Source organism: Gobius niger (assembly GCF_951799975.1).
Source record: "Gobius niger genome assembly, chromosome: 24".
NCBI classification, from domain to species: Eukaryota; Metazoa; Chordata; class Actinopteri; order Gobiiformes; family Gobiidae; genus Gobius; species Gobius niger.
In genome coordinates, this window is record NC_136875.1 from 15,406,135 (window position 1) to 15,428,088 (window position 21,954).

Here is a 21,954-nt window from a genome sequence, read left to right on the forward strand (position 1 = left end):
GGCAGAAGAAACAGATCAGAGGTCACATCAGGCAGAAGAAACTGATCACAGGTCACATCAGGCAGAAGAAACTGATCAGAGGTCACATCAGGCAGAAGAAACTGATCACAGGTCACATCAGGCAGAAGAAACAGATCAGAGGTCACATCAGGCAGAAGAAACTGATCAGAGGTCACATCAGGCAGAAGAAACTGATCACAGGTCACATCAGGCAGAAGAAACTGATCACAGGTCACATCAGGCAGAAGAAACAGATCAGAGGTCACATCAGGCAGAAGAAACTGATCACAGGTCACATCAGGCAGAAGAAACAGATCAGAGGTCACATCAGGCAGAAGAAACTGATCAGAGGTCACATCAGGCAGAAGAAACTGATCACAGGTCACATCATGGAGAAGGAGAAACTGATCAGAGGTCACATCAGGCAGAAGAAACTGATCAGAGGTCACATCAGGCAGAAGAAACTGATCAGAGGTCACATCAGGCAGAAGGAACTGATCAGAGGTCACATCAGGCAGAAGGAGAAACAGATCACAGGTCACATCAGGCAGAAGGAGAAACAGATCAGAGGTCACATCAGGCAGAAGAAACTGATCAGAGGTCACATCAGGCAGAAGAAACTGATCAGAGGTCACATCAGGCAGAAGAAACTGATCAGAGGTCACTTCAGGCAGAAGAAACAGATCACAGGTCACATCAGGCAGAAGAAACAGATCAGAGGTCACATCAGGCAGAAGGAGAAACAGATCACAGGTCACATCAGGCAGAAGAAACAGATCACAGGTCACATCATGGAGAAGGAGAAACAGATCACAGGTCACATCAGGCAGAAGGAGAATTTTACCCAAATCTAGAAGCTTCTTGACAGGAGTTTACAGCCTATATACACGCCTTTCAGTCACGTGACGTTTGTTGTTGTGGCGGCCATTTTGAATACTGAAGTATAATTATGCAGTACTACAACATGTAACAGTATCTCTGCTCAGGATGAAAATAAAAGACTGACAGCGGCATTTTCATTTACTCGTACTCAGAAAAACAGTCAAAACACGGCCCCAGAGACGCACGTTCAGTCAGTGTGTCAGATGTTAGCATGCTACTGGTTAGCATTTAGCTATATATATCATATAAACCTGTTTTTACTGTTTTCTTCTTGAGCAGTGATTATGAGTTCATAAAAACGTCACTGTCGATCCGTGTCTCATTTTCATCCTCAGCACAGACATTGCTACATGTTGTAACTGCCTAATAATACTTCAGTATTCAAAATGGCCGCCGGAGCTATGTGGGATGTGGAGCTCAGGGTCGGGTTCGGGCCTTAAATCTTATGGGCCTGTCACACCTTGACGATCGAGCCAAAAGCTTCACACGCTGAACTTTCCGCGTATCTTTTCAGGCCAACAAAATGGATCTGAGATTTTCAACACTTATTTTTATCTAAATTCTGACCTCTAGGGGGCGATACTGAGTCCCACTGGCCACAAAGGCTGTGTTTAAGACGTCTTTAGTCCCTGTGCTGTGGGGATTCGTCCTCGTCTTTTGTTCTAAGAGCAGTTTCTCCCTCGGTAGACAATAAAATCTAATCTGATATTTACGCAGAGGAAAAAGTATTATTTTTCCACGAGTAAAACACAGATACTTCATCATATTCAACTGAAGTAGAAGTAAAAGTACTGTGTAATAAAACTACTGTAAGAAGTGCAGTTTCTTCACACCGATGTTTCCTGATTCTCCTGCAGAGTTTCTCCTCATCCCAGTGTGATCCCGCATGTGTCCAGCAGAGGGCGCTCTCTCCCTGTGCTCCAGTCCTGCCTGTGTCCAGCAGAGGGCGCTGTTCTCCCACACACCTCTCTCTCCCTTCCATCCTCAGCTTCAGTTCTTCCGCTTCAGCAGATCTTTAACTGAGTCACTTTTTCTCTTTAGTCTTAGGCCTGTTTTTCTTTTCACCTTTTCTTGCTCTTTCCTCCCTGATGTTTAGGGAGATGTTCTTCAGAGGAAACAGGAGGAGGAGGTGAGGAAAGGAGTTAGGAGCCGAGGAAAAGATAAATATTTGATGATCTTTGCAGCGTCGGTGTTAATTAGTGGATTTGAGTGAAAAACACTCAGGGCTGAAGAGAAACGATCCACAAATATCTGTCACGTCTGTAAAGGTTTAAAGCAGAAATGTCCAGGTCACATGAGCAGAACAAACAGATGTTCTTTCATAATAATAATAATAAACAGGAAACTCTCTTACATTAAAGTGTCTTATTCTTCTACAGTTCTAAAGTTTATATTCTCTGCACATTTATTTATTTAGTAACACTTTAAATAAGGCTACATGAAGCTATGCATGAATTAAGGCATGATTTCATGATTTCATGTATGACGATATCACGACTCATCATTAATTAAATAACTACTGTCATGAATCCATGAGAGAATCTTGTTATAAATCATGATCTTAGAATCATGAAGACTGGACAAACTAATCAGAAAGGCCTCCTCTGTGATTGGGGCCGATCAGGACTCTGTAGTGTCAGTCTCGGAGAAGAGAACCCTGGAGGAGCTGCTCTCTGTGATGGACGACAGAGACCCCCCCCCCCCCCTGCATGAGCTGGTGATGAGGCAGAGCAGCTCCTTCAGTGAGAGGCTGCTCTCTGTGATGGACAACAGAGACCCCCCCCCCTGCATGAGCTGGTGATGAGGCAGAGGAGCTCCTTCAGTGAGGAGCTGCTCTCTGTGATGGACGACAGAGACCCCCCCTGCATGAGCTGGTGATGAAGCAGAGGAGCTCCTTCAGTGAGAGGCTGCTCTCTGTGATGGACGACAGAGACCCCCCCCCCCCCCCCCCTGCATGAGCTGGTGATGAGGCAGAGGAGCTCCTTCAGTGAGAGGCTGCTCTCTGTGATGGACGACAGAGACCCCCCCCTGCATGAGCTGGTGATGAGGCAGAGGAGCTCCTTCAGTGAGAAGCTGCTCTCGCTCTCAGGCTCAGGAGATGCTTCTTGCCCAGAGCGATCAGGATGTACAACAAATCCTTGGGTGGGAGGGGCTAAATGGGAGTGAAATGTTTTTTTTGTAGTACCTCTATATTTTTATACTTCTAAATTATTATTATATTTATTCTCTGCATTGTTCTAGTTATTTTGAATGTTTGTGTTTTCGTCCAGAGCATCAAAGTGCATGACTTTAAAGGTCACAATCATCATGAATTAATGAATGAACTAAGGATCAGCTCATGAAGAGTTCATTTATTAAGGTGTAAAACTTGCAAACTCATTTTCTTAAAAAACATAATGAGTCATGACATTCATGCATAAAGTTCATGATTATGACGAGTTCATGTTTTTGTAAAAAAATCTAAATGTTTTAATGAATTCATTATGATTCTAAGATCATGATTTATTAACAAGATTCTCTCATGGATTCATTCCAGTCGTTGTTTAATTAATGATGAGTCGTGATATGGTCATGTTGTTCATGCATGACTTCATTTGTTTTCCCTCAGTGGATTTTCCTCAATCACTGCAGGAAAACGTTTGGATTCAGCTGAAACACAGGACTGAAGATGCAACATAAAGAGGAACCTGATGAAACGAGTCTCCAGAAGAAAGACGTGACTTCACAACCTGCCAAACAGCACAGAGACAAGACTCCACATGTCACACGTAACATCTGGAGGATCAGTAACTTCTGTGATGAAGGTGTGAGTGGAGCTGGATCACTCATGTGTGGAGGATGAACCTGATCCAAACTGACATCTGGATGATGCAGATGTTGTTAAAGAAACTGGAGGGAAAGTGTCTCATGAGCCTGAAGCTGCTCAGGGAACACACTGAGATGTTCCACCAGGACAATGATCCAAACACAAGGTCGACTCAGAATAAACAGAAGGTCCCGTTAGGTCCATCTCAGTCTCACCTCAGTGTCTTTGAGCCAGTCACATTTTTTGTCATTTTTTTAATCAATTTTTTGTCATTTTCTTGTCTTTTTTTGTCCATTTTTGGTCATTTTTTTGTCAAATTTTTGTCACATTTTTGTCATTTTTTATTCACTTTTTGTCCTTTTTTTGTCTTTTTTGTAATTTTTTGTCATTTTTTTGTCTTTTTTAGTCATTTTTTTGTCATTTTTTTGTCAAATCTTTTGTCAAATTTTTGTCATTTTTTTGTCTTTTTTAGTCATTTTTTTGTCAAATTGTTGTCATTTTTTTGTCTTTTTTTGTCCATTTTTTGTCATTTTTTTTGTCAAATTTTTGTCAAATTTTTGTCATTTTTTTGTCATTTTTTGTCATTTTTTGTCCATTTTTGTCATTTTTTTGTCTTTTTTAGTCATTTTTTTGTCGTTTTTTGTCACATTTTTGTCATTTTTATTCACTTTTTGTCATTTTTTTGTCTTTCTGTCCATTTTTTTGTCAAATTTTTGTCATTTTTTTGTCCAATTTTTGTCATTTTTTTGGTCATTTTTTGTCATATTTTTGTCTTTGTCATTTTTTTTATCAATTTTTTGTCCTTTTTTTTTTCTTTTTTTTCGTCATTTTTTTGTCAACTTTTGTCAATTTCTTGTGACATTTTTGCCACTTTTTCATCAATTTTTTGTCACATTTCCATCCTTGTTTTTGTCTCAGTTTTGTTGCTATTTTCACAGCTTTTTTCCCAGAAGCTTTTGGATTGGGGTAAAGCCCGTCTGACCTCAGTATCTTTGAGCCACAGCGGAAGATCTCACACCTGCAGGTCCTGGAGACAGACCAGGAACTCACAGGAACTATCACAGCTGAACTCTCCCCCTCCTCCTGCTCCGGGATGACGTCCGGATCATCTGTCTGTCACGGCTCCTTCGCTCCGTCTGCACTTCCTAAATGATTCAGCGCCGGTTTGGGCAAAGCTGCGGTTCCCCCCCCTCCCCCGGTCCCCCCTCCCTCTCCATCTGGCGGCTCGCGCAGAGAAGCCCCTCAGTAATTGCCCCGTCTCCTCTGAGGTTTTTGAAAGTGAAGGCTCGTCTTTACAGCTCGTGTGGAGGAATCCCGATCAAGACTTTACATGTAGGAACTGTCTGCCTTACTCTGCCACAAGGGGGCGACGCTCACCGCTGGATCTGCAGGTTCCCTTAACTAAAAACACACACTAAACTAGACTCATGGTTCAGAGTTTAGAGTTCTGCTCAGAACAAGGCCGAAAACATCATTCAGGACATTTTCAGTCTTTGTTTTATTATATTATTATTTTACTGATCATCCAAATGTGACCCTGAGTTTAACCTCTTAACTCCTGCCTGAACCGAGAGCAGATTTTTTTTCCATCATTTTTTTGTGGGGTATTCAACTCATTTTTGTAACTTTTTTGTCATTTTTTTGTCATTTTTTTGTCATTTTTTTTGTCATTTTTTTGTCATTTTTTGTCATTTTTTGTCATTTTTTTGTCATTTTTTTGTCATTTTTTTGTCATTTTTTCATAAATTTTTGTCTTTTTTTATAATTTTTTCGTCAATTTTTTGTCAATTTTTTGTCATTTTTTAAATGTTTTTTTTCGTCCATTTTTTGTCATTTTTTTGTCAATTTTTTGTCATTTTTTGTCAATTTTTTGTCAATTTTTTATAATTTTTTCGTCAATTTTTTGTCTTTTTTGTCCATTTTTCATCCATTTTTGTCATTTTTTTGTTATTTTTCGTCATTTTTTCCGTCAATTTTTTATCAATTTTTTATCAATTTTTTATCACATTTTTGTCATTTTTTTTGTCATTTTTTCGTCCGTTTTTTATAAATTTTTTGTCCATTTCTTGTGACATTTTTGTGACATTTTTGCCACTTTTTCATCAATTTTTCGTCCCTTTTTTGTCAATGTTTTTTCATTTTTTTTGTCACATTGCCATCATTGTTTTCGTCTCAGTTCTGTCACTATTTCCTCACCTTTTTTCCAGAAGCTTTTGGATTGGGGTAAAGCCAAACTGGAGGAAATGTGCTCGGTTCAGGCGGGAGTTCAGGGGTTAAAGCATTAGGAAAAACATGTCTGTCCTGAGTGAGATCAGGCCTTTCTGTGGAGTTTGTTCTCCCCCAGTTTCCCCTTCCACTCAAAACACCTACAATAGGTTCCCCCCTGGAGCCGCGACTCCTAAACTCGTGGGACTTTCCAGATTAAAGTCTATTATTTGACCTGAGCTCCTCCTCCTCCTGCGCAGCTTCCTCCGCTCCACAACAGTCTTTCTCCTCGTTTGTCCCTTCCTTGTAGCTCCTCCTCCTGTAGCTCCTCCTCCTCCCGTGGCTCCTCCTCCTCCTGTAGCTCCTCCCCCGTGTCTCAGAACAAATGTGTCTCAAATGTCCACAAAAACATCCAGTAAAACTTACAGTTCACAGAAACAGGAAAAACACAGCTGTACCAAGACAGACGGAGCTGCTGCTTGTTTGCGCATCGCCATGACGGATACTCAGTTACATTTACTCAGGTACTCGAGTAAATGTAACTGAGCTTGAGTAGTGCTGAGTCATGTCTTTAAGGCTGAATTTCCTTCGCGATTAAAAAAATTGTATAACTTTTTGAAGTAATTGTACTTCCTAGAGTAGTTTATGTTCAAATGGTACTTTTTACTTCTAATTGAGTAAAAATAGAATGAAGTTTCTCTTTCCAACTCGAGTAAAAACGACCGTTACTTTTCCCACTGTGAGTCGGGTGAATATGGGTAAAGTGGGACACTTTTAATTGGTAAAGTGGGACACTATTAAAATGGTATTTTTTGTATTCAAAATCATTAATATTATTGTAGCAACTGCTTTTTTGAATATGTGAAGAGGTTATGAATAATAATAATCATTCTAATGGTTGTTCTAACTGTCGTGTGAGACATCGGCCCATCATGCACCTGTGTCTGATGTGCAGCCTGTGCTGTCAGACATGTTCAGTGTGGAACAACTAACTGGGAGCTTTGGGATGAACTGAAAACGAGTGACAGAACAATGGAAGAATAATACAGTAAAGTGCCTTCATCAGATTTACTTTTGTTTATAAATGAGTGAGGAATAATCTGAAGGACACGCCCAAAAAAACACATGTTAATCTGTGAACTCAGGCCTGTGATTTGTGAAGTATACGGGAACAAACATGTTTTAAAGATTTGAAAAGAAATGTATAAATATATATGTATAGCCGATATCTAAACAAATCTACAATTGAATTGAAGTTAGAAACCTCAATGAACAAGTTAATGTTGAAATGTTGCTAAACGGCGATCGAGAGTTCATAGTGAACAAGAACTAAAACTTAAGTCAGAAATGTGATCATCAGAAAACTTGATCAAAACAAGAAATATAGAGTTAAATTGATCTAATTTGAAGATGTGTGTGACAAAGTGGGTTTGTCCCATTGTGTGTGTTTGTTATTTTTTGTTTTTTTGTTTCGTTTGCAACATCCACCAGCCAACAATAACCTCAGATTCATGTTTAAGTTAATAATTATCCATTTACAACTTTGTTTATTCATTTACTCAAACATTTACCTGTACCACCTGGTGAGAAAGGAAGGGGCGTGGTCTGTGTCGGCCATTTTAAAAACTTCAGGCTGAACCATGTGGAAGGGGGGAAACTAGGAATGGTACCTACCGGTGGGAGGTCCTTTCCCATTAGGGGAGGTATAAAAGCTGACTGCTGTAGTCACTAGGGGGCCATTTTGTATCTGTGTGTCAGAAGTTCTGTTTGCGTGAGCAATAAATGGTGAGAACTCTAACTTTGTTAAGTCTGCCTGCCCATTCCAACCCCTCGTGGCAGCTTCCTCACAATGTGTAAATAAAAGAAACGCCAAATACCCAGGATTGTCCACAAAAATAACCTGTCCCACTTTACCAATAGCACATTGGTAAAGTGGGACAGTGATAAAATCTCTTATAAAAATAAAAGTATAAAGAATAAACATGTGATTTTGAGATGTTTTGTTTGCAGATGGATTCCCTTACATCATTTATCAACAAAAATCTGCATCTGTTAGTTTTAAAACGTTATAACCTTAAGATCATAAATCTGCCTGACAAACCTCCGCTTTTTCACTACTTACGGTTTGCCACCACATATGAAGTGAACTTATATCCACAGAACCATTATTTTCTTTTCCTGCACATTCTAATTAATGTGTGTTTGTATTTTTAGTGATAAAATATGACACATTAAAAAATAATCATGATTAAAGTTAAGTGTCCCGCTTTACCCATTGTCCCACTTTACCCATATTCTCCCTAAAAGCTTCTTTTGTTCCTCTCGTGCTACTTTTTCTGTTTTGTTTCACATCATTTCCGGCGTCATTGAACATAAACCCGCCTCCGTTACTCCCAGTACTCGAGTAACAGCTTTACTCTGAGCACGTGCGTCTCCTCTGAAGTCTCCAGCGGGATCTCTCTCCTCAAACCCTCTCTTTCTCCGCCGTTTCTCCAAAACCACGCGGGAAAACCATATTTGGCGTCTCCTCTGACGCACCCCCTCCAAACCGTCCAATCAGCGCGGAGTGGGCGTCGCCACGGTGACGTACGCGATGCCCTTATTTGGTGCACGCCCTCTCCCCCGCCTCCCCCTCCGCGGAGTCTCCCCCGGGGATTCCCCTCGCCCTGTGGCCGGGAGAAGAGGCTCTCCGCCGGGACGCTGGAGGGAGGGGAGAGCGGGGGGGGGGGGAGGAGGGGAGGAGAGGGGGGGGGGGACTGGAGCACCGCGCGCTGCCCTGCCCTCCTCCTCCTCCGTCTAATCTCTCCATTTTACTCCCTTTTGAAGCTTGTTTTTTATCCCCCCACTTTTCATTTCTCCGCCGCCGCCGCCGCGAAGCTCCAAACGCCGCTGTGATCCCGGACTGCTCCCCGCTCTGAGGCGCTCCGAAGGCGGCCGCAGCTCTCGCGCTCTCACCGCTCCATCCCTCACCCTCACCCCCGCCCCGCGTCCCGCCTGCGCCTTGTCATTTTTTTGGGGAAGGGGCGCGTTTTTTTTTTGAGGAGCCAAGGAGAAAAAAAAAAGGAACAAGAGCCCCTGCGCGCGAGCCCCGCTGGGAGCGCAGAACGAGACCGAGGACCCGGGACTTTGGGACCTGCACGCGCTAATCCGAGGTGGTCCGCGCGCCTCACGCTTCGAGGGGATTTGGCACGACTTTGGACCTGATCCCTGGAGCCTTTTACGCCCAAGAAGAAGAAGAAGCTGCTGCGGCGAGACCCGTTTTTTCGTTTTTAACGCGCATTTTCCCCCAAATAATCAAACCAAAGCAGAGAAAAACATCAGACTCTGGCGCGTGACAGAAACAAGTGTTTGAATTTGAAACACGCGCGGGACTTTCTGCCCTTCAGTGAAGCCGACGGGACTTTTTTTTGTCATTATCACGAAAGAGTGACTTTTACGCGCGGTCGTTTTAAACAAACCAAACGCGAATCAAGCCGCAGATTATAATTAAAGGCGACGTCTGTGATTTAAAGGCGTGTTTTGGTGAAGACGATGCGGTAACACCTGGTGTGAAGCAGCGCGAGACACCGAGAGAGAAGCCGATCCGCCGCGGAGGATTTTCTTCTTCTTCTTCCCTCCTCCCCTCCTCGACTTTTGCTTCTTTTTGGTTCCTTTCTGGTTCTGCGATGTTCTCCATCCAGGACGGAATCCCGCGGGGGGCCCTGACCATGAAGGAGGAGCCGCTGCCCACGGGCATGACCCCCGTGCGCGGCTGGATGCAGGGCGCCGGGATCCTGGACGCCAACACCGCGGCGCAGAGGTGAGAGTCCTGACGGGGCGGGGGGAGGGGGGAGGGAGGGTGAGGAGGGGGGGCACGTGCACACACACACACACACACACACACACACTGGGGGGTTAGGTCCACGCGCGGGAGGACTCGACCCAAAGCTTAATGTGACTAAACCGGGACCGTGGAGTCGTTTGCGCCGTCGTGCGTAAAAGGTTGTATTTAATGACATTCTCGTTTGAAGCAATTAAGCAGCGCGTTTTCGGACGTCCCCGCGGATCGAACCAGGCCGAGGCTCTGGATTTACACTCACATGTGCAAAAGCAGTGGACGTGATTTAGCATTTAGGGAGTGGACGTTTTTAAAATCTAAACCAGGATTGTGATAAAGCGCCGCAAAAAGATCCAGCTCAATGAGGGAAAGCGGGAGTTTACGGAGCTCTGCGCAAAGTTAATTCTTAGTTTTTACGCTTTTTATGCCCAGATGTGTTTGAGCCGCAACAAACCCATCCCTGAACTTAACGGGGAACACAGGAGCGCGTTTTCCCCTCACCAAAGACTCTATTCAACAACTTCGCGGAGAACCTTTTGACCTTTTCTCTGAGAGGCGACGCGTTTGCGACACTTCTCCCCACATTTTCACACGATCTCGGAGTTCAAAGCGTGATCACACATTACGCTAAATTCTATCAAAGCTCAACGAAGCAACGCGAGAAAGAAACAAAGTCAAATTCAACCCGGAACACGCGCGTTTATTAAGGAACGCGCTTTTACGCACGGCGACACCGGCGCGTTTCCGTCTGATTTGCAGCGTGACAAAACTGAAACCTCATCCATGATCTTGCTCCACAGTTAATCCTGGAGCTGAACCAGGTCTGAGCCTCCTCGGTTTCATCCGCAGCTGAACCGGGACAGAGGCTTTCGGACCGCCCGTGCGTAAAAGCTCCAAACGCGCATCCCGGATTCCTAATTGAAACGTTTTAAGTGAACTCCGGGGAGGCACCTGTTCACATCGATAAACCCAGGGCTGAAATCGAACTTTATCCATAATCATTTTTAGATTTTCCCCCCGCGACGCAAAGACTCAGGAATCAGGATTTTGGAGACAAATTGAGACGTTCTTTTGTGGAACCAGGCGTTTTCTTCTTACTTCATCCAAAAAATGTAATTGTGACAAACGATTTTCACCCTTTTTCTCTTTCCCTGTGATCTTTAGGTTTTATCCAAACATTTCTCTCTTTTTTTCCCACCCATTTTAGGTGTCACAAATCCAGCTTTCACTCCGACTTCATTTAAATTGACTGACGGCGACTGCGCCTTTTTACGCACCGCTCTCCAAACGTCGCTTTTGGAGACTTCTTCTGGTTCTAAACATGAGCACTAAAAACAGACACGATTCTCTCTTAAATAAACCGTTCAAACCAAACATTTGCAGTTAACACATCATTACAAGCGCGTGATTAAACAAAGCCACGATTTTCTCCTGTAATTATTCGAGCTCATCGCGCATTCAAATTCCCTCCTTTGGTTTCGGCTCGTGATTAAATCATTTCCTCGGGGCAAGAGCGTAACCCACAAAAAAAAAAAAAAGGGAAGAAAAAGCGCAGCGCGGTTTGGCTTTTGCTTCTTCTTCTTCTTTTTTCTTTCTTTTTTTTTTTTTTTTTGGAAACAAGAAAAACCCGCATCCGTGAATTAGCATAAAACACGGCGGAGGTTCTGGCGCTTCTCCAGCCGCGCCGTGAAAGATTTATGCCCGACAATTAAGCAACAAAACGGGGGCAGTGTCTCCGCTTGTTACGCGCGTTAAACCGGGGGGGCACCTGCGGATAAAGACGGGGGTCTCCGTCACCGAACTGTTGACGTTTTCAGGGGTTTTTTGAACGCGCTCTGAGAGTCAAGATTTGGAGCCTGATTTCAAACACGTCCAGGAGCTTTAAACATGACGGAGAGGACTGGAAAAAGAAGGAGGTTTTAGAATAAGATCCTGCTGTTTTAGGAGGAATTTGACCTGAATTAAAGGCGTCTTTGCGGATTGATAATTGCCACCATTTTGTAGATCAAGTCCGCAGCCGTAGACGCGCCTTTCGAGGAGGAAAAACGCAGGACCTGGTGAATTCCTCTGGATGAATTCTTAAAGAAAAGCGGTGACGTTTCGGGAGGTTTCACGTCAGGCAAAACCCCGCTCTCACCCTCGCCTGATATTCCAGCAATTAATCAGGAATGTCTCTGGTTGTTATTCACAAATCTGCCTCCACACACGCATCACACACACATCACACACACTCTCCAATCCTCCTCAAAAGAACTCCTGCGCTGTAATAGGAACAGACAGCACTTTACGCACAATGTAACGCCGTGGTTCTTGGTGCCATCTTTCCCCGCGCGTAAACGCTCCATCCTCCCGCTGACACACACTCACACAAACACACACACACACACACACAAACAGGTGCGGTGTGTGAGAGTTTTTTGGCCACGGGTGAAGCTTCGACGCGGCGGAGTTTCTTCATTCCAAACGCGTCCGCCGCACCGCGCGTCTAAAGCCGCCTCCGCTCCCGGGGAAGAAGAAAAAAAAAGAACCAAACCTCCACTACACTCCCTTCTCACAAACTAGACTCCTAAGTTCCCCCTGCGCGCTGCTAAAGTGGCCGGTTTGCGTTTGATTTCACGCCGCAAACCCCCGACACTGACGCATCAAAGCGGCTGATCCGAAGCGTTATGTTTTATCAAAGGAGCGACGTTATTATGCAAAGCGCTTTGACGCGTCTCGTTAAGCGCGCGGCGCCGCTGATGCGTCTCTGATCCAAGTAATGTGTCTCTGCTTTAACTCACCCACAACTAAACTAACTAAACTAACGTGTCTCTGCTTTAACTCACCTACAACTAAACTAATGTGTTTCTGCTTTAACCCACCCACAACTAAACTAACTAAACTAATGTGTCTCTGCTTTAACCCACCCACAACTAAACTAACTAAACTAATGTGTCTCTGCTTTAACCCACCCACAACTAAACTAACTAAACTAATGTGTCTCTGATCTTATGGCAATTGTTCTCGTTCAATAAAGCACAAAAAGGATCATTTAACCTCTTTAACCGAGCGCATTTTCTAAACCAAATCTATCTATCTTCTCAACGGCCTCATTTGAAAGCTAAGACCCACAAAAGTGATCATAACTTTTGTCAAATTGTTGTCTTTGTATGAGTGTATTTTAATCTTTTTACGCACGCGCTCATACTCCTATAGTTTTCAAGTTAATGTTAAATCCTGGTCTGTTTCTGTTTCTTCTTCATTGCTTATTGTCGTCGCTTTTTGACACTGTGTTTTCCTAGAAGCTTTTAGATTTGGGTAAAGCCAAACTGGATCAGGCGGTGATTAAGAGCGGGACGTGGACCGCGCGTAAAAACCCGGAGGAAAAGTCTGATTTTGCGTCTTCGGATCGAACCTGTTTGTTATTTGGTTAATGACGTTTTACGCACGGGACGCACAGGATTCCAGAGTCTTGTTTTCCTTCAGTGCTTTTGTGGACCACGTCCCGCCTCAGTGATGTCTTCACTAACGGGGGTTACGAGGGAATAACGCGGGAGAAACGACGCGGATGAACCCAAACTCACACACACGGATTAAAACAGGTCACACCGTGTTTGAATCCTGTATAGAATCGATACTGAAAATGTCTTTAAACACTTTGCAGCAGATACTTTGTGTGTTTTTCATTCATTCCTGACATTAAAGATCAATGAATAGTTTTACTTTGGAACATTCCCTTTAATGAACTCCGGAGGATCGTTCGTCATTTTCTAAAGTAGAAGAATAAAGCAGGACATGATCTGAGCAGGTGTTTGCTTCAGCTCTTTGTAAGGAAAGGGACACGTGTCTTCAAATCTGTTTGGCTTTACCCAAATCCTAAAGCTCCTCAAACCGGTCCAGGCCGGTGATTAAGAGCAGGACGTGGACCGAAGTTTTGCGCGTAAAAACCTGGAGTCTGATTTTGGGTCTTGTTGTTTGGTTAATGACGTTTTACGCACGAGACGATGAACCCAAACTCACACACACGGATTAAAACAGGTCACAGTGTTTTAATCCGAAACACATTTATAGAATCGATGCTGAAAAACACTTTGCAGCAGATGCTTTGTGTGTTTTTCCTTAATTCCCGACATTAAAGATCAATGAATAGTTTTACTTTGGAACTTTCCCTTTAATGAACTGTGGCGGATCGTTCGTCATTTTCTAAAGTAGAAGAATAAAGTAGGACATGATCAGGTGTTTGCTTCAGCTCTTTGTAAGGAAAAGGACATGTTTGTTCAAATCTGTTCGGCTTTACCCAAATCCTAAAGCTCCTCAAACCGGTCCAGGTCGATGATTAAGAGCAGGACGTGGACCGAAGTTTTGCGCGTAAAAACCTGGAGTCTGATTTTGCGTCTTGTTGTTTGGTTAATGACGTTTTACGCACGAGACGATGAACCAAAACTCACACACACGGATTAAAACAGGTCACAGTGTTTGAATCCGAAACACATTATAGAATCGATGCTGAAAAACACTTTGCAGCAGATACTTTGTGTGTTTTTCCTTAATTCCCGACATTAAAGATCAATGAATAGATTTACTTTGGAACTTTCCCTTTAATGAACTGCGGAGGATCGTTCGTCATTTTCTAAAGTAGAAGAATAAAGCAGGACATGATCAGGTGTTTGCTTTAGCTCTTTGTAAGGAAAAGGACATGTGTCTTCAAATCAGCTCGGCTTTACCCAAATCCTAAAGCTCCTCAAACCGGTCCAGGCCGGTGATTCAGAGCAGGACGTGGACCGAAGTTTTACGCGTAAAAACCTGGAGTCTGTTTTTCCGTCTTCGAATCGAACCTGTTTGTTGTTTGGTTAATGACGTTTTACGCACGAGACGATGAACCCAAACTCACACACACACACAGATTAAAACAGGTCACAGTGTTTGAATCCGAAACACATTTATAGAATCGATGCTGAAAAACACTTTGCAGCAGATACTTTGTGTGTTTTTCCTTAATTCCCGACATTAAAGATCAATGAATAGATTTACTTTGGAACTTTCCCTTTAATGAACTGTGGAGGATCGTTCGTCATCCTGAGCAGGTGTTTTCTTTAGCTCTTTGTAAGGAAAGGGACATGTGTGTTCAAATCAGTTCGGTTTTACCCAAATCCTAAAGCTCCTCAAACCGGTCCAGGCGGTGATTATTAAGAGCAGAACGTGGACGCGTAAAAACCTGGACGCTATTGCCGCGTCGCCGTCACTTTTCCGTCGCTTTTTCATCCTTTATCTGGACTCTTCATTGTCTCCAGTGCAGTAAAATAAATAAACGTAAAAAACGTGACAGAAAAAAAAGCAAGAAAAAGAGAAAAACGTTTTTAAAAAAGCAAGAAAAGAGCGTCAAAAACGTGCCGGAGAAGCAACAATTACGCAGCAAACGAGCGACAAAAACACACGAAGAAGTGACGTTACTTTGCCTTGTCTGTAAACTCTCCAGGCAAGAAGCTTTAGATTTGGGTAAAGCCGAACAGGAGACGATGCGCTTTCAGTCTCGTGATCAGGTCAAATCCCGGGGGGGAAAGTCTCGCCCCTGTTTCTCCTTCGAGGTTTGTGACGTTGTCTCCTCATCCCCAAAACGTAGCGCGTGCGTAACTGGGAACTGTCCCGTAAAGTCCCGGTTTAACCACTTAACCCCCGCCTGAACCGAGCGCGTTTTCACCAACTCTTTACTGTCACGTTTTCATCACTTTTCTCCTCGCGTTTCTGCCGCTCCTTGTCGCGTTTTCCTCAAGAAGCTTTTAGATTTAGGTAAAGCCAAACTGGAGAAAATTCGCACATTTTCTCAATCAATCCAATTCACTTTATTTATATAGAACATTCATTTCCTCCAGTTACTCTCCAGGTGTCCAGGCATTACCCAAATCTATAAGCTTCATAAAAAGAGCGTCAAAAATGCGTCAAAAACGTGACATTAAAGCGACAAAAACGCTTTATGAGCTGGGACGCGTTTGTTTTTCTGCTGTTTTGAGCTGCGTTTAGTCCAGAGGAAGAATCACAGTTTATTCTTATGATGTCTCCAAAGCCGAGCCTGTTCCAGCTTCATCGCACGAGGACCAGAATCCACAAAAAGTCATGAATTCTATCGTAAACATAATGTAGTTTATTCAACTGTCGGACTTTCTGGAGGGACGCGGCGGTGTGTGTGGTTTTCCGAACACTAAAGAGCAGCTTTAAGTTTAAACTCGGTGTGTTTAAGTGGATTAAAGGGAGAGACGCTTTAACAATGACGTGACCCCCCCGTAGTTCAGCCTCGGGTTTAATTCAGGCACTTTTTAACCTCAAACATAAGGAACAAAAATCACGAGCGGTCTCCACGAGCGCGCGCGGGCTGCAAACACACAGCAGATCTCACACTCCGATGCTCCTGTTCATGAGTTTAGTTTCTCATTTCTGTCCCACGTTTCCTGTTTCCGGTGGTCACTTAAAGACACGAGGCGTAAAAGTCTGGATCTGTCGCGCGCCGAAACAAGAACGAGCTTTTCCGATTAGAAAAAAAGAATAAACTGTCCAAACTCGCCTCGTTATGACGTCACATCATTGTGTCTGTTTTTACGTATTTATCACGTGTTTCTCCAGTGTGAGATCAATAAAGGATGATCTGTTTCCGCACCTGTTGCTCAGAGACTCCGCGCGTAAAAGTCTGGATCATTCTGTCGCGCGCCGAAACAAGAACGAGCTTTTCCGATTTGAAAACAATGAATAAACTGTCCAAACTCGCCTCGTTATGACGTCACATCATTGTGTCTGTTTTTACGTATTTATCAGCGTGAGTTTCTCCACCGTGAGATCAATAAAGGGTTTGGTTTTTCCCGCACCTGTTGCTCAGAGACTCCGCGCGTAAAAGTCTCCAAATCCTTCGCGGACGTTCCTTCACGAAGCGCGCGTTTCAGACACGTTTTTTAAAACTTTACAAATGTAGAAACAGTTTATTATGTTTAATCACAATGTTGCACAATTATTCCCTTTGTCTCTAATCTGCATTTCCCGCCTCCGCGCGCAAAAACGCTTCTTTGTCCCGAGAAACGTCGCCCTCAGTTATTACGTATATTATCACACTGCAAAAAATATTTAACTAGATCAGTATAAACATCTCAATTTGAGCATAATAATCCTAATGTTAGTTGTTTTGACTGGTTAAGAAGTTGTTGGGCATTTGTCACAGATTATTTCACTTGTTCTGAGATGTTTCTGACTCGTTTCGATACATTTCGTCCTTATTTCAGGTCATTTTCTTTGCCAATGGGGAAAGAAAATTGGTCTCATCTCATTGGCAATTTTACTTTCTTATTTCAAGCGAGATTTACCCGAGAACTGGTCTGAAATGTCCTCAAACAAGCAAAGGAAACTCGGTCCGATCAGGAAAAGTGTCTAAATGAGTGAAAACCGCTCAAAACAAGAAACATTTCCTCAATTCAAGTCATTTAAGCCAATGCTTGATATTCACTGTTTGTAGTGCAGTGTTTTCTACAAAGGCTGTTTGTCATACAGGTGTTTTTTAGTCAAAACAAGCTGACTCTTCATCTCCTCTTCTGCTCCTCTTCTGCTCCTCTTCTGCTCCATCTTTGTGAAGCTGCACTACAAAAAGTAAATATCAAGCATTGGCTTAAATGACTTGAATTGAGGAAATGTATCTTGTTTTGAGCGGTTTTCACTCATTTAGACACTTTTCCTGATCGGACCGAGTTTCCTTTGCTTGTTCGAGGACATTTCAGACCAGTTCTAGGGTAAATCTCGCTTGAAATAAGAAAGTAAAATCGCCAATAAGATAAGACCAATTTTCTTTCCCCATTGGCAAAGAAAATGACCTGAAATAAGGACGAAATGTATCGAAACGAGTCAGAAACATCTCAGAACAAGTGAGATAATCCAGGACAAATGCCCAACAACTTCTTAACTAGTCAAAACAACTAAAATTTGGATTATTGTGCTCAAACTGAGATGTTTATACTGATCTAGTTAAATACTTTTTGAAGTGTGTGACTTAAGGCTATTTGAAAGCTAAGACCCACAGACGTCATTTAATCGGATCTGTTTCCTCGCGTTGCTTCTCTGTTGCTTTTTTCTCCGTTTATTGTCACTTTTTTGTTGCTTTTTTGATGCTTTTTTTCCCCGTAATCTTTTAGATTTGGGTAAAGCCAAACTGGTGGAGGTTCAGAGGTGAAACACGCGGAGGAAAAGACTTTAAGACGAGACACACACTGGGGGCGGGACAGTTTCACAGGGAATAAAGTTAAACGTAGAGAAACTTCTGTCGATGAATGACAGAAATATGAGGGAAAAAATCATTTTGTTTTATGCATAAAAACGGTGAATCATCAGGTGAATAATGAAACATGGGTCAGATCAGGGGTTTCTGTTTGTTTCAAGATGAAAGTTTATAAGTTAAAGTTCACAGGCCGGTGTTTCTGTTCTTACCTGAGCGTAGACGAGTTCATGTGTACCTGTCTGGTCTGGGACGTCACGGTTCCCGGTGTAGCATAAACCCCGGTAAAAATGTTGACAATAATAATTACCGTCTTGTTTTTGAAAAAACATGTCACCGCAGTGGATTACGGCGGCCGCGGTTTAGGCAGAGTGAGCCTCATGAGGCGCTGTCTCCTCTGCTGAAGCTGGAGCTGCCGCCTCTGGAGCTACAAACAAAACTAAACTTTCTGGAAGCTGGAATCACTATTAATCACTCATTATCACAATGATCAGTGTCTGAGGCATTTCCCAAATCTGCAAAGCCAAAGCTCACTGGAAGGAAACAAACTGAGGACAATGTTCCTGATACAGTTTATCTCGTTCAAAAATATTCTTCTTCTTCATTTCTGACGTTATAAATAGCACATGTAATAACCACGAAACATCAACAACACATCGTTATAGTTCCTTTACTTTGATGTGAAAAGTTGTACTTTTGAAAAGGCTTTGTCTGTATTAGTTTAGTTTAGTTTAGTTTAGTTTATTTCAGTATCTTCACACAGACACGATTAACTACAAAACATGAAAACACAGAAACAACGACTGAAAAGGGTTTTGGCTGAAGTGAAACACTTTTCTAAAGACAAACCTTATTACAGCTTCATACAACTTCGATACAGCAGTTTGACCGTCTGCAACACGAGGACAAAATGTTTCTGTATCAATTAGTTACAAAATGAATTCACACATCAATTAATTATGTAATGTAAAGACAGAATATAGTGCACACAGGAGAGTTTATATGTGAGTTATAACTAATAATGACATTAGATTTGAACATTTATTTGAAAGCGTTTAAGGATGTTGAGTTTTTGAAGGTGTCATTCAGAATATTCCAGACGTTTCCTCCTCTGACTGAGACACATCTGGCTAAATGCACTTTTCTGATAGATCTGAGTTCCTCTGAGATTATAGCCAGTGTCTCTGGGTTTAAACCTTTCTTTAAACATTCAGGAAGTTTATGGTTATGAACATTATACATGACAATAACTGTGACAAGATCAACCAAGTCGTGTAGTTTTAGTATTTTTGATTTAATGAACAAAGGATTTGTTGGGGCAAAATAATCTGCACAGCTGACGATTCTGACCGCTTTTTTCTGTAGGATAAAAATGTGTTGGATTGTACTTTTATAATTATTCCCCCAGAGAACCACACCATCATTTAGGTCTGGAAGAATGAGAGCAGTGTATAATAAATGGAGAGATTTTTTATTTACAACTGCTTTGATTTGACACAATATGCCAGTTATTTTTGATACTTTTGATTCCACATAATTTACCTGCACTTTCATCAACACGTGCTCCCAAACATGACACACCCTCAACTTCCATTTGGTGATTTTTAGTGTTGTTGGATTATCAATTCTCTTATTACCGAGTATAATATATTTTGTTTTATTCACATTCATTGATCATTTATTATATATTTGTTTTGTAAATATAATAATCACTGTTAAACTGTTTTGAAACTATTCCAGTTTGTGCCGGACGATCAAAGCTTCTGAACATATTAACTCACATTAAATAAAACACCGCGATAAAACTGAAAACCGTGATCATTTTGGTCACAATAACCGTGACAGCCTGGTCTGGGCTGAACGTGGTCACTTCTAACCTCACCCTGTTTGGAGCTACAGGAACACACAGGGAGAGGCCAAATGCGAACAACATCTTTGGTCTTTGTGCTGCTGTTGAGACGTCTCTGAGTTCATCCTAAAGTTCACAAAAGCCCAGGCTTCATTTGTCGGTTAGTTTCCCCAAAGACCCGTGTCTTAGTTTGTTTATTTGTTTGTTTGTTTGTTTGTTTTTCCTTCAGCTGTTTCTAAAGGAGTAAAGTCAGAGACGTTCAGGCCGAAACATCAACACACGATAAACTTTCATCGACACCTTCACTTTTATTTACTGAAAAAGTCACAGATTTGTCTTTGTTTCTTCACACACAGAAAACACACACACAAAATAAACACGTTTAAATCACGTCAAAAGCTGAAAATGTTTCATTATTCACAGTGTTTCTCACAGATGTTTTTACTGCAGAAGGTGACCCTCCACATGTGTCATGAGCACATGCAGAGTGATTTGCCATAATTCCCAATTATTACTATTATTATTTAAAGGGGGGGTATTATGCAAAATTGACTTTTTCCAGCTTTCCATCATGTTATTCTGTCCCTCCCTCATTAAAAACATGGCTGAAGTGTTGCCTTGGCACATTCACGTATTTCTGAGTAATCTGTAAAAACTCTGATGGCGGCCATTTTAGGGATAGGTTTGCCTGAGTCCTCCTAGGAACGCCCCCACCTCCTGGAGACGCCTCCGAGCTTTGGTCACCAGCCGAGTAACCAACCACTGCTCCTCAGCAGAACCCCCTCCCCACTGATGCCACAGACAGCGTGTGGAGGGGGCGTGTCTAAAGGCTCAGAGGTTCTTAAAGAGACAGAGGCCGATTTCAAGACATTCACTACAGCCATTTTGAGAGAGACATTTTATACAAGGCAGTTATTCTAATTTACTGCATTTACAGACCAACAGAAGGTTTGTCATCATTGTAGTGAGATATAGACTGGTGCTATGGGGCTGAAAAAAGCAGAACACCCCCTCTTTAAAGCAGGGAGTGTAACCAGCCTTCCTTCCTGGGTGTGTTCTGTGTCTGCACTTTTAAAGAGAGGCCTGAGATTCGGCCGTGTCTCTGAACATCATGTCCAGGAACAATCATGAATGTGCTGGATTGTACAAACATGAAGAGTCTCAGTCGGGACCACGTGGTCAAATCCTGCAGAGACTCCAGGGACATTTTTAATCTTTCCTGAGTAGGACCATCTTTGTGAAGCTATAACGCAAAGAGCTTTTATCAGATCCACCTCCTGCTTCTACTGCAGTGAGGTCAGATCCAAATAAAGTAAATAATTAATAATAATAAAGTAAAGTCTACAATATGAAGATGATCAGTTAAAGCACTTCTGTAGAGCTCCTGACACTTTGTGGAAAAAAAATCTGAAATTCAAAAAATGCTGTTTTGAGCAGCCTATAGATCCAGAACTGTACGATCTAGAACAGGGGTGGGCAACGTCAGGCCCGGGGGCCAAATCCGGCCCTCCAGCACAGCACCTCTGGCCCTCAAGATGAGTTTGAGAAACATGATTACCCAAATCAGAGAGAACTTTTAACATTATTGGAGTTAAATGGGAGAAAGAAAGGTAGAAATACTGTCAATGCACCCACTCATATATTATTATTACAACACTGGCATTTGAAAGAAGTGCACTGGAAAAAGAATAATCATTTTAAGGAAGAAATGGCATAAATCTACTTGAATGAACAGATAAAATCTAAGGTTTGAGTAGATTTGGTCTGGTCTGAGATGAGATAAAACCTCTAGTCGTGGTTATTCTCTTAATTCAGATCATTTTGTGTCATTTTAAGTGAAAAGCAAATATTTGTCTGGTTTTAAGTGGGTTTTATTCTTGTTCCGTTGGCGCTTTAGCATTTGTGTCTTGGATTAATTCAAACCGAGTCAAATTCAACATGGAAGAACTTTAATTCAAGCCATTTTAAGTCATTTATCTCATTTAAGTTACTTTGGGCTAGTAAACCTCGGTCTATTTACAATAAAGAAACTCGGCCCCTCACCAAGAAAACTTGCCTCCCCTGATGTAGAACGTTTCTGATGATTGTTCCTGGAACCATGTTTAATAGATATGACACAGTTAGAGCTCTTTAAAAGTGCTCACAAACATAAAAAGCACCCGCGAGCTAAAAGG

General features: G+C 42.3%; 1 protein-coding gene across 3 annotated transcripts in view; it reads left to right on the forward strand.

Annotated features, from left to right (window-relative positions):
• Window positions 1-9,558: 9,558 nt before the first annotated feature.
• The window catches only part of LOC306982392 (transcription factor COE3), a gene marked incomplete at its 5' end in the record, with an annotated part of 186,245 nt that continues 173,849 nt past the window's right edge, over window positions 9,559-21,954 (forward strand). For all 3 annotated transcript variants that reach the window (XM_079582318.1, XM_079582320.1, XM_079582319.1), the window contains one exon: window positions 9,559-9,692. In XM_079582318.1, the coding sequence (XP_079438444.1) occupies window positions 9,559-9,692 (134 nt within the window). The remainder of the gene's footprint in view (window positions 9,693-21,954) is intronic.